The sequence below is a fragment of the Nyctibius grandis genome, chromosome 10, assembly GCF_013368605.1.
Source record: "Nyctibius grandis isolate bNycGra1 chromosome 10, bNycGra1.pri, whole genome shotgun sequence".
NCBI classification, from domain to species: domain Eukaryota; kingdom Metazoa; phylum Chordata; class Aves; order Nyctibiiformes; family Nyctibiidae; genus Nyctibius; species Nyctibius grandis.
This window is the reverse complement of record NC_090667.1, coordinates 7,242,888-7,256,329: the sequence shown is the minus strand read 5'-3', so window position 1 is coordinate 7,256,329 and position 13,442 is coordinate 7,242,888. Positions and strand designations below refer to the sequence as shown.

General features: G+C 45.9%; 1 protein-coding gene across 4 annotated transcripts in view; it reads right to left on the bottom strand.

Annotated features, from left to right (window-relative positions):
• Nucleotides 1–5,127: 5,127 nt before the first annotated feature.
• The window catches only part of GRIA1 (glutamate ionotropic receptor AMPA type subunit 1), a 123,710-nt gene continuing 115,395 nt past the window's right edge, over nt 5,128–13,442 (bottom strand). For all 4 annotated transcript variants that reach the window (XM_068409635.1, XM_068409636.1, XM_068409637.1 and 1 more), the window contains 2 exons: nt 7,668–7,802; nt 5,128–5,316 (listed from right to left, as the gene is read on the bottom strand). In XM_068409635.1, the coding sequence (XP_068265736.1) occupies nt 5,128–5,316; nt 7,668–7,802 (324 nt within the window). The remainder of the gene's footprint in view (nt 5,317–7,667; nt 7,803–13,442) is intronic.

Sequence of the window (13,442 nt, the reverse complement as noted above, 5' to 3'; positions counted from 1 at the left end):
ATCTCTTAACACGGGGTTTGCATGTGGATTTTGCCCCAAAAGCCCTGTTCTTTGGTAGGCTGGTGGGCAGCTGTGCATGGCACAGTGACGGCCCTGTATTTCTCTTAATTAATTAACTGGGTAGCAGAGATGCAAGCATGGGGCTTCTGCCAGCAGTGGGCTGCCAAGACACAAAACCAGCACTGTAGTGGCTGAAAAATTTATTTGTGCCCATAGGTAACATGAAGGCAACTGGGGAATCTGTGTTTCAGAGAGGTCAGGAGCTACAAAAGCCATCAGAGTACAGGCCACACAGGTGTCTAAAAGGTATTCAGCGTTAATCTGGTACCTTTGCTGGTGGGAAGGGCCTGCACCCATCTCCTCCAGTCTCCAAGGTGGTGCTTCAGAGCAACCTCCACTAGCTAAGCCCCAATCTGTGCTGTTATTTCTCATGCCATGGCAGTGAAGAGTACCAGCAGTGTTCTAAGGGTTCCACACACCACTATGATGGGTCGTCTAAGCTCTAACATGTGCCTCCATGGTGGACCAACATCTTAGTCAGAAACGTGTACAAAAATGTTCTCCTGAGGACCCAGAGCCATGTGTGAGACTTGGGTGACTGACCATGTCATTGAAAACTGAGCACGAGCCTGTGTTCATAGTGAAAACTTCCCCATGTCTCCCAAAACTTTTGATGGAGATATGTGACTGAGTTTCTGGAGCTGAACAGGTTAGTGGTACCCAATGGGTTACAGCAAACATTGATACACCCCTGCCCCGTCCCTTCACTGAGCTTAGATGAGTAAGTTCTCCTTGCATTTGATGACAGGTAGGCACATGGACAAACAAGTCCAGCCAAATCTTTTTGGAACATCCCAGCTTTGTGTCCTGATGCCAGGGTTATAATCCCATAGCAAAGGGATGGACCGGCTGATGCATCTGTTCCTCACCTGCTGCACTTCAAGGTCCAGTGTTTTTTTGCTTCAACAACTGCTGAAGACGGTTTTGGATTCTTGCTGGAGACTTTCTTACAAGGAATATTTGCTTTTGCTACGAGGAGGGAATTTTGTCCTGTTTATGCCAAGATATAAAGGAACATTTCTTGTGCATTTCTGTAACCTCACTGGGAACCAAGAGTGAACCATTGAGCAAGAAGAGCATTCTGAGACAGGATCCAAGCCCACAGTACAGTGCATTACTGGATGCCTAAGCAATTGTGGAAGACCAAAATGGGCTGATCCAGCATAGCCTGCCCGTGGGAAACCTCTCCTTCAGGCCCCATTGATTGGGAGTCTCTTGTGCTTTGAAGCCTGAGGGTTCACAACCCCTTTCAAAACATATTAATTCTGCCCCTTGCTGAATCTATCTTTAAAACTTACCAGCAGGTAAAAAAAAACAAACCCTTGTGAATGTTGGAAACCTTGAATCTATAACCATGGCCCTGTGGGGTGAGCTGGGATGCCTGGTCCAAGGCACTTTTGTGTCTCAGGTTCCCCAGCTGATAAATGGGAATGAAGATACGGGGAAGGGAAGTTCTTCCAGATCTATGACACCAAGCACTACATAAGAGCATGACATTAATGATTGATTACAGTTAACCTCAGCAGCTGTCAGCATCTGCATAAATGTCCAAGGCCCTTTAAATCCTACTCTCTTTCCCCCTTCAACAGACTTTTGGATGAGGTATTTTAGCAGGTTAATTGTGTAAAAACTGAGTGAGAAATATCTTAAATGTCCAAGCCTCTGAAACACCATGGGAGCTCCTAGGAAAGCTGATCCTAGTGAGGATTTTTGGACCAGTGCTGGTTCTGAATTATCTCTGAGCTGACCAGGTCTTCTCTCTCTGTAAAAACAAGCTAAAATCCTCTAATAGCCCTCCTCAAAAAACAACCCCACAAAACTCCAAACGAAGCAAAATCATTAACTTTGAACCCAATGAATGTTTACTTTCCTGACTCTTGGGTAAATATTAGATAGATTCCCAATTTCAACCTGAAGCAGTTTATTTGGCTGCTGCTCACAAGTCAGACACAGCAATAATCAAAGAAATCTCGTTTGATTCAGGTTGGGTAATATTGCCTGAGCGGTAACATCATTTTCATTTCCACACATCCAGCACTGGCACAAAATGGCATGGACATGTATGAAAAATGGATCATGGATCCTTGGTGCTAAAATTTCAGCTGATAGTTTCTTTTTTTGTGTTAATAATAATTATGAATAGAAATGTTGCTTGAAAAAAAGAGAATGTGAAAAGAAAAACACTATTGTGTTTGACAAAACAAAATCCTTTGCAGTACTGTGAGAAGAAAAGAAAAAAGAAAAAACAAAAGAGAGTTAAAACAAACATAGCTATTAAATAAAAGATCCAGGTACCAAAGAGCAAAATTTAATGAAAGCCAAAACTGTTAAATATGGATTCCTGTTGAGAAAAAATGGCAATGTCTTTAAGAGTTTTACCATGACTCTATTTTTAAGAAAAGTGTAGTAAAAATACATATTACAAGTTAACGTTTTCCACGCTTTTGTCCTATTCATCTTTTTTTTTTTTTTTTTAACCCCTTCACTGATCAAAAGCCTTTGAAAACTGCATCTCACATCTTCACATCACAGGCGGCCAGTCCTAGCACAGATGCGCTGCTTCTCACGAGACCATCTAACTGCCCGGTTGGGCTCCCCGCTACCTGCTGCCATGTGGTCCTGTCTTTGGAGGAGGACGGGGCACCGATGGGTCTCGGCAGCCTGCTCTCACTGCAGCACCCGGAGGTGCACTGCCATGGCAAGGTCCGGGATGCGGCAAGAGCTGGGTCAGGAGATGCATCCGAGGGCTCTGGGCACGGAAACAGGCTAGCTTGTGGGATGCCTCCACTGTGCCAGCACTTACATAGAACTGAAGAAAAGCGGATTGAAAATATTGATAACCAACACAAAGTGACCTGAAGAGGTGTTTGGAGCAGCTGATAACAGAGTTCATGTTCAGTGATGAGAGATGAAGATCACAAGGGTTTCCAGTGACAGAGAGAGGAAAACATATTGGCACAAGATATGCTGTGCTTGAGCTTAGACCTTGACTCTGACTTGCTGGTCTCCAAAGTGTTGCATGACAAGTGGGTAAATGAAACAGATACTTCAGACCAGGCTGGTGTTAAAGGCGGTAAACGTATTGCTCTGCACATTCGTACACCAATGGAAACCGGTATTCGGGCAGCTTCCAGCTGTATTTATGGACAGCTGCATAGACAGATCCTCCTTATAGACCTGTGCCAGTCATTTGCCCGCATCACTTTCTCTTCACCTGCCTCCTTTTCCTGCTTCTCTCTTGCTACATTGCAGAAAGAAAAAAAAAGAAAGAAAAAAAAGAAAAAGAAAAAGAAAAAAAATGAGAAAAGGCAGCTCAGAACACTCCAATAATAGCTCAGTCCCCAGACAGGTATTTGCTGGGTCCTGTGAGAAGCTTTGAACTTTATTTGCCATCAGTGATGGACCTGTGAGATGGGACAAGGCTAAGTGGGTTCACTGTGGTCCCTGCCCCACAGATCTCTCTCCAGATGCTCCCCTGGGAATCCTTCACTTCTGGGTAGGTGTCTTAGGCCCACCAGGGTGAGAAGCATTTGTCTGTCCATGCCAGTGATTCACAGAATTAACCTTTTGCGCAGTTCTGGAAAACCATCCTTGCCCCTTTGATCTCCACTCCTGTGGCTGGACTCCCAGCTGCCTCTCTGGCGGTGTCGGCTTCTGCAATACCAAGTTTGGGGTCAGCAACTTGCTCTCCCGGCTTGTGGATGCTTCTCCCTCCCTAAAGATACATGACTGGGAATCTGCTACTTTTGGCTTTGTACCCAGACAGGCCACAACTTGATGGGAAGGCTGAGTTTGACCAGTCCTGATGCTGTTGAATGTTATGGACGCTTGAATGAAGCTCTTGCAAGGTCTCCTCCTTGGTTTGCTTCAGCAGTTCTTTCCAGGAAGCCATTCTGGCCAACTATCTACAAAATGTCCCTCTTAATTAGAAAAATGGTCATAAATTGATTTCAGAGCAAAAAGGCAGGGATATTCCCATTGCAGCCCCATGACTTCTAGCATATTTTATTGGTTAATAGGCAGCCATCTAGAACTGTATGTCTTGAGATGGTCTATTCCCGGCTCAACGTGGTTCCCTTATGTGACCACCAAAAAGGGAGCACACACAGAAGCTAAGCAATGAAGAAATGGTTCACAATTGCTTATCAGCCCCCAATAACCTAGGCAGAAGAGTCGCATGTGAGGGGAATGGGGCATTTACTTTGTCACTTCCATAAACAGCAGCTGACCATGAGCTTCGACCAACCATCTGCTCTAGTCTGCCATGCACGACGCTGTCCACTCCAGGCACATGATTATTCTCTTGAACCACCACTCATCATCTCTGGAAGAATTATCACTTTGTCCTCAGGTCACCTGGGGTTTCCAAACTCACTCATGACTTTGCCCCTGTAAAACAGCCTCGTGTTTTTGTTCAGGTTCTTTCTCGCATCAAGTCCTTCCTGTTGCAGGGAGAGCCGTTGGCAGCTCTGTCTGCCTCGTTGCAATAACTCCACAGCCTGAGTTCACAACAGAACAACGGAAGAAGGAATCATGATGGACAAAAGGGGTCAATGCTGACGCCCTGCAGGGAGTTCAACTTGCCATTTATCGGATTTTCTTTTTTTGCTGTTAGTAGCTCAGACATTATGGTTTGCATCCCAAACTAAACCAGATTGAAGGACTGGGCAGGGAAGGGGGAAAGGGCTGATGTTACCCTGACACCACAGGAATTAGTAAGAAAAAATATATATATTGCACACACTAAGACTTATTAACAACCAAGTTAAAACAAAATGGCATAGTCCTCATTAATGTTCCAGTGGTTCTTTGATCATGGATGGTTCACGAGTCTGTTAAATCCCATTACACTCTCCTTATTGCAGTACAGACCTGTTTCTGTTCTCCTGCCAGTGGATCTGTTTGCAAATAAAAAGGGAAATAGATTTGATTTCCTCGAGAAGATCCATCCAATTGTCCCTTCTGTCATCATCGTTTGTCTTGTTGGTGTTGGGTTTGTTTTTGGCTCTGGAGGGGGTGGAGTTGGGCTGCCCCTGCTCTCACCCAGGCAATGGGTCAAAAGGCCAATTATAATCCCGTAGCTCCCAGGGACATGCCGGTGCTGTGGCTCATGCATGGGATCGTCTGCATGGATTTGGGGAAATCGTGGCTGACCACACGTCCGTTTTCTCCACTGCCTCCTGCTGCAGCCGGCCTGGGAAGGGTTGATGTCCGTATGGCTTCGTTGATTGATTGCTGTGGGATTAAACAAAAACCCTTTTTAGGAAGGACGGGGGGGTCTCCCCCTGTCCTTAGCAATGTTGGAGAAATTACAATATAAACGAGTGTTGTCTTTCTGTCACTGTTCTCTCCCTCCTTGTCTCCATTCAGACTCTCACTTTCTGCATGTCCCTACTGCATCTGCTCTGTTAATTCACACCTTTTCTACATTCAAAATGAAATGTTTCAGCAGTATTTTGGGGTATAAAGCATACGTGCCATATGCAAAAACTATTCAAACTCTACAACATAAGAACAGTCATCCTGGATCTGAGCAGAGGTATTATACACACTTCCCCCAGAGATATGCTATTACTACTCCAGTACTGTTATGTACGGTGGACTCTGACTCACTGCAAGCATATGTTTAACTTTCCTCATGTGAGAAGTTGAGCATGTGCCTATGTTTTTGTCTACAGTGATGACTGAGGTAACCAGGAAATGCAAACTGAATTCAGGAAACCAAATCTCATCTTCCTGTTCCAGATCCAAAACGTTTGCTTTCAGAGATCTAAGAAAACCACCTGTTTAGAACAATTAAACTAAATGATTAAGTCAATTTGGTTTCTTTGCATTTAAGCTTTCTCTAAGGGCACTATCATCCTTTCTGGACTGGGATATCTGAGTGAAGAGTTATCCAGAACAGATAAATCTGGAACAGCTATTCAGAAACAGTCAACTTAGTGCCTTGCCAGGCATGGAGCAGCCTCCTGTGCTGGCGGGATCTGCAGCTCGCCCAGGGAATCTGTAGGGACTTGTTGAGCAGAGGCTGGGTTTAGAGGGGGATCTGGCCCATCTTTCTGGGCACTTGCCTGGGCTCTGCTGAATGGCTTTGTGGGGCAGCCACTGATGGTGGGAGCCAGCCAAAGGGACAAGCTTAGACCAGACGATAACATTGGGAGCAAAGATTCCTTCCCATAGCGGCTGGTTTTAACACAGCAAGAGCACTGCAAGCTAACACTGACGTGAATTAGTGGGTCATTTCAAGTAACACAGGGAAGCCAACAGCAGGGCAGAATCTCCTTAAGACTAGAACTATGGAGCTATTGCAATCTGACACGCTTTCACAGTGTCTTTGTTACATACCTAGCTTTACAGTGTAGACAGCAATTATAATTTAATTTTTCTATATTCAGGGACATTAATTGCTCACGTTATCTTACCCCTGTGCTCAATGTACCTCTCATTGACTGTAGAATTTTCTGAACCTCAATGGGAAAAAAGCTGTTGCACATTTTCAGTGAATTAGAAAAGTTATTATTGCTGACAAAACATTAAGCATGTTGTGAAATGGTGACATAAAACCCAAAGAAACGATTGCTTATTTTCCTTTTGATTCTGGGTAAGTTTCAGTGCTCAGGGAAGTGAAAATCTCTCTAAATTTTATGAAACTCACTGCATACTTCATATACTGACTTCCATGCTCATGGGAGAGGTCAAGATGAGGAAGAAAAGGGATGTGTTACTCTTGCAGCACAGATCCTGCTGCACCCTTGTACACAATGGTATCTCTATAAGGGATCGCCTCTGCTAGTCATCTGAGTCAAGATGTACTTGTTCCACAGATGTCGCATTAAGTGTGTATCCCCAAGGCTCTCAAATCTAATCCACTCTTGACACGACACTCTGAAATTTAGGCACACTGGAATTAAGGGCTGAAACAAATCTCCTGGGTCATAGGAAGTACACTTCTGCAAGACCGTGACAGGGTGGAGAAAAAAAAAACATTACAGGCGACATTAGAGGCCAATTTCTCTCTAAGAGGACCCATAATTCTGAATTTGGAGACCCATATAATCCATTCCAGGGCAACAACACTCTGAGCACGCATCACTGTTGCCAACCCGCAAACAGTGCCAGCAGGGTGCCAGCAAAGGGAACAACAGGATCTGATTCAATACCACGCTACCCCAGTTTTATCTTGCAGTTAACTGCTTGGGTTTGGGGATTGTTTTCATATTGCAGTAACGGCTGTATCACACCAACCCCAGCACACTTCATCCGTGCTGCACACGCATTGCCATGGTCTGCTTTGGTTAATTTTAAAGAATGGCAACGTGTTCCTGTTACCGTTGGTGCTGTGATTTTGCTCTATGTCTGGATTTTGAACTCGCATTATGCCACATGTCTGATCTTGCGTCAGCTCTCCACTATGGCCCACTTGACCCCCTTTTAGCTTCCTCTGACACTCCTATTCCTTTCTAGCAAGTGGAGTGACATGGTCACTTCGTTATCCCTATGTCTTGGCTTTCCACCCATGGTCTGGGCTGCATCCGTCTCTGAAGGCAGCTTTGGAGCCAGGGTAGGATCAGAGAGAAGGTGTGAAAGGCCGGGGAATGGGTTGCCACCTTCATCCGTTTTGATTCACTTCTGGACTTGTAACAAAACTCGATTAAGGCAACCAGCATGGCTAGTCCGAGCCCACCGATGAGGATATAGAAAACCCCCGCCACATTGCTGAGACTCAGCGCGCTCGTCTTGTCCTAGAAGAGAAAGGAGAAGGGAGGGAGGGAGGGGAGGGCACGTGGGAAGGAGAACAACAAAATTAATATGAGATTGCTCCAGGAGGGATGCTGCACAATATAGCAATGTTAGCATTACATCATCTCCCTCTTTAAATGAACAGGTGACATTTCTAAGAGCATTTTCAATTTTTAATTCAGTGTCTAGTAAATCTAATGTTTCCCTCACATAAACAAATAAACATTTCTTCAGCAGTGTGACTCTTTATAAAGGTTTGGGATCTCCATTTTTCAATCAGCTAACTTAAATGCTTATTTTACCCAAAATGCCTGGTTTAAATTATTGATTAAAGAAGAAAAAAAACAAAACTTCTCTGCCTCTGTGACATTTGCTTGTCCCTGATGTCTCGCCTGAAATAACCTGTTCTCTTGGAAGTGCTCATTCCTTCATTCCTAGATTGTTTCCCCCGCAAATTCTGTTGCTGAGCAACACAGAGAAATAGATGGGGTTTTCTTTTTTTTTTTTTCCTTTTCCTCTTCAATACTGAGGTTGAGGTGACACCTGAGCTGTCCTCAGAAACTCATTTGATTTCTGTGTAATAAGGCAGGTATTTCATATGCAATCAAGACCCGTTGATGCATGTCTAAGCTAATTATTTGGTTGGCAATAAATAGGGCTATTAATGGACCACAACTCACAGTCAGCAGCTACGTTCTGATTTTACAATTGCCTAATGAATCGTCACGGCTCTCTGGGGAAGAGGTGAGCCTCAGACAGACTCACTTCACTGCCAGGGAAACTGAGTCCCCACATCTAACCCTGATGTCACTCAGTGCAGCTCTCAAAACCTTCTCCTCCATGCTGACCAGGTGGAGGTGGGGTGTTAGCATAATCTGGGCAGCAGCAGTACCCAAAAGCTTGGCTCAGCTCCATGTATGAGGCTCCTGTTTCTAGGACACGCTTTCTCTATAGTGCAACCAGACTGAGGTCCCCTGCTCCGTGCTTGTCGCTGCTCTGCAATATTGACTCGTTACCTATTTGCCAGTATAGATTCCCCAGGGCAAGCCCAACAGGTCAGTGCAAATCTGTTGGAGTGACCAGGGTCTGACCAGCATTGACAGCACTGCTCCCTGGATGTGGGAGGAAAATTGCATATGGTTCATTTGAGATGCAGCCACACAGTTAAAGAATAATATCTATGCCTGTAGAAATGTCTGCAGTTGGTAATGAAGCCTCTGCATGGTTGTTGGTGTTCCCTGCTACTCCATGGACACGTGGACCAGTGGGTGGCACAGCTTGTTCCTTGCCCTTGTAGGACAGTTGATTCACTTGCTTTGCTTGGCAGGTTTTACAACAAGCAACCCACACTTTTCAGGAAGGGCAAGGATTCAGGAAGCAGAAAACTATATTGGAGTGATGTCGAAAGGGTCCAAAACCAAACACCAACATGAGCACAGAAGGTTTTGATTCAAGAGCTGTCTGCCTGGCACCAGCACTGTCTTTCAGGTAAGTACATTTTGCAAAAGGATTCTGTCTTTTGCAGTATTAGGGTTTGATGGCAAAAAACTTAACCCACAAAGCATGAAAACATTTCAATTTTCAAAATGAAAAACCCCTCTTGTTACAGAAGAGAATGTAATAGCCCCTTTTTTTTTTAATATGAGAAAAGAGATTCCAGTCAAGAATACTAAAAAAATGGGGGTTTTCTACTGCTCCTTCATCTGGCCCCACTGCCCATGTGAGCTGCAAAGCTTCTGCCCAGCTGGAGCTCTCACTGCAGGCTCCAGTGCCACGGGGAGCAACTTTCCATCCCAAATCCTCTGCTGAAAGATGCTGAGCTTTGGTTAGGGATCATTCCTGCAGAGTTTCGGTCGCTGGAAAAAACTCCACAAGTGATTTAATTTTCCACACTTCACTGATTGACATCGCTGCCAAGAGGTTGGCTGCTGTCACCGCCTGCGTTACACCGCTGCAGACGTGACGGTTGCCGCTGGCGGACAGGTTTGGTTTCTCCCTTGTATAACCTTCACACGCTGGTCAGTTTGTAATCTTGCCAATGCTTCCTGTGTGCTGTCTGTAATGAAAGATTTCTGCAAATATCCTCCTAACTTCTGCAGTTTCCATATTTGAAGGATTATTCATCTGGTCTTTTATAATCTGCCTTCATGCATTTTTTCCCCTGGGCTTGACTGTACCTTTGTTCGGACATCTCTCCTCTGCAGATTACTGGATATACTTTTAAGCACCAGCTGAAAAATGTAGGGAGCTTTTTAGTGAAGATTTAGAAAAGCAGAGCAATTGCTCCATGAAAACTGGGTTACAACACATCAGGTACTTTGCCTCTTCAAATTCAGTCTGAAGGGGTTTCACCAGCTTCAGGAAGAGACAAAGACACTAGGGGTTGTGTGCCCTTCTTGACATCCTAATCTTTTAGCCTGGCTCGTTAATGAAAAGCGGCTGATTAGCACATGCTCTGTGCTCAGAGGGAAGGATGGGGACAGGGAAGGAGGTGGAGCAGCCTATTTGTCTGTGTCTTACTAGTAATTTTCAGCCCATACTTTCAGCTTGATTTGATAGAAGGGTGGAGATCTCCAAGATATCAGGGACCTTCAAGATTTGTGAAAAAGAATGACACTGTAGAGAAGAGAAAACCTATTAATGCTCTCACTCAAATAAATGTTATCATAGCCATCCATACTAGGCATCAGAGACTCCACGTGGATCCTTGACTTGCAGGCACAGATCCTTAGGAAACTGGCTTCCTTGGCTCTGCTGGGCATGGGAATACACAAATTTCAAATTTCATTGGCCATGATATTCTTGTATTTCCACCCCCAGTTTGGGGGTCATGGTCCAACAGGGCGCCTTCTCAGCCAGCTACAATGGCAGAGCAGTCTGGCAGCCAGGAAAGGCTGCTCGTTCTTAATTTCCACTTTCCTCCTGATGCCAGCAGCATATCGACCAGTAAGAAAGAGGATATGACCCAAAGCAGTTTTCTGCACCACTATTTCACACAATTAATTTCAGAGCTGTTGTATTTTTCTTGCATTTACTTTGCAATAACATTATTATTGCTATTATTATTACCGTTATTACTACTATTACTATTGTTATTGGGACAATTTGGGTGAACTGAAAGGTGTTTCATCCAGAAGGTGAAGGAAAGCATAGTGAGGCACAGCGGTGGGCGAACCTGCCATGAGGGAGAGTGCAGCCTGAGTTTCACCTCTGCCACCATAACAAGGTTTCTCCCAAGGAGCCAAAGACACGGGCAGCTCCAGCAGTCCCTGAGGAGCACCGAACCGCGGGGGCACGGCTGATGACACAGCCTGCTATCATGAGCCAGGCTGAGAGGTGAAATTGCTCCTGTGGTGTCACTGGGCTCTTTGCTCATCCTCTCCTTTTTCTTTTCCTTTTTGTTTCCTTCCCTCTCCCAGCAGGACATGCAGAGACGTTCTCTGGGTGGGAGAGACATCTCATTGCTCCCATTAGCTGCAGGACCAGACCCACACGAAGAGTGGGAAACTCTGCATGCCCCACTGAGGCTTTGCCTGCTGTTTTCATGTATGCTCCTGCCCTAATAACGCTCATAATAATAAAAAGTCTGAAATTACGCTAACTGCTTGAGAGGACCCTCCCCTCTTCTCTGCTCGGGCTCTGTGACACCAGATGCTCTCCCGCGGAGCTGCCCATCACCGAACCAGCTTGTTAGTGGGAGTGTAAATGTCACTGCTCGTCTCCCGCAGCGGCAGAGCGCTGACGTGGGGGGAAGATTGGCAGGTGAAAAGAGAAAGAAAAACCCATCTTTCTGAAAGCCCGGCCTTGTTGCTGCAGCAACCAGGCACTTTCCCGTCTGTTCCTCTCAAACATGGCACCATGTCCATCATCCTCTTTGTTGTAATTTATCCTCCTCAGCTGAAAGGCATTAAGGCCAAATTTGCCTGGTTTCCCAGCAGGGCTGGTCCTTTCTTCTACCCTGCATGACCAGAGCCCGTTGGCAGCACAGGGTGATGGCACCTCGAGCTGTTGCGGTCTCCATAGAAGATGAACTGTCCTTAGAGCAGGTGGTGGCTCCAGAAGTTGAGCTTTTACACCAAACACTAGGCTGCTTTTATTCAGGCAATATCTGAAGCTCGGCAATGAAGGACACAGTGTTGCCCATCAACTCTGAGTGTTGCCGTGGGTCTGCCAGGGGATGGGTATGAGTGCATGGGTGGCTGGCTACAGGGTTGAGGCTGCCCAGCACAAAAAGACACCTTTGGTTTGAGAACCAGCCAATTCCCTGCAAAGGCAGGGCAGGGTGGTAGCAGGATTTGTTCCCTATTTTTTATTGTTTTTTTAAAACAAAAGTGCAATTCTTGCAACTGGAGGAGTGGGAGGTCCCTGTGGCTTTGATGAAGGCCATTTGGATGCATGAAGCTCTCTGGCTGCCCCTGCGAGCAGGTTGCACCTTGATGTCCTTGTCTGGAAAAAAGCTTTCTTTCTCCCATTGCCTTGTAAAAGCCCCAGGGAAGAGGAGAATCATATCCATCTGCCCTGACATTTAGTGTCCACCTTGTCATTACCCTCCAACAACCCAAGGCACTCCTTTCAAGCCCACAGCACATTTCAGAGCCTGAAAAAAAAGCTGTCCATCCTGTGCTTACTTGTAAAGTAGGGTCCTTTTAGGGAATGGCCTAGTTACAGTTTGTCTTTCCTCTGGGCTTATTTCTGTTGTGACAAGTAGAGGGGAAGTGCAGGAAGGCTGGGAGACAAGACCAGGGATTGGTGGATGGTTTCTAGCTACGTGAAGTGCTGGAGGTGTGTGTGCATGGAGAAACCTTGAGCCTGTGGGAAGGGGTAGCTGCCACAGGTTTACTGCAGGGAGAAGAGCAGCAGGGACATTGCTGCCCAGTGCAGGACACTGACTGGGATTTCCCACTGGCTGGCAATGCAGCCAGGGCTGCGGTGGCCCTGGATCAACAGCCACTGAGTGCAGCTGCCTCCTGTGATGGCATGACAGATCCAAATATTGAGCAAACCAGGAGTGTTTGCCTCTGGAGTTTTAGTTCAGATCCACTAATGTATCTACTGTTACTTTATAGGGATTTATCTGGATAAAAAACTAGGTGGGCAATAGATAGGTAAGCAGTCAGATTTAAAATAGGATGCACAGAAGTCAGCTACAGGCATGGAACATAATCTGGGGCCAAGGAACATAAGCCTGGGAAACATCAGAGGTTTTACTTGGCTCTGGCTAGAAACCTTGGATACAAACCTTGCATCCAGCTAGCCCCTCACCCTCTGCATTAGAGTTCATTTATCCTTCTGAAAGTCCTCTAACTGCAAACTAAGCTAAGCTCGACTATAGACAGAAATGGGAAGGTTTTGTCACGCTTGTGGGGGGAAAGATATGAAATGGCCTCCAACCTCTCAAGCTTTGCTCTGAACCTTGGCTATTAGAGGAGAGGTGCGTGGTCTGGCTTGTGCCCCCAAAGCACAGGTGGGTTTTGTGCCCACCATGAGCAGGATGGGGGAAGCTGTGCCTGGTGCTCAGCCCTGCCTTCCCTGCCTCACCCCAGCATGGAGGGCACCGTGGGCAAAGCGGGAGAAACTGCTCATGCAGCAGTCGGGCCGCTTGGCTTGTTTGCAGTAGGTGCAAGAGAGCCCAAGAAGCAAAA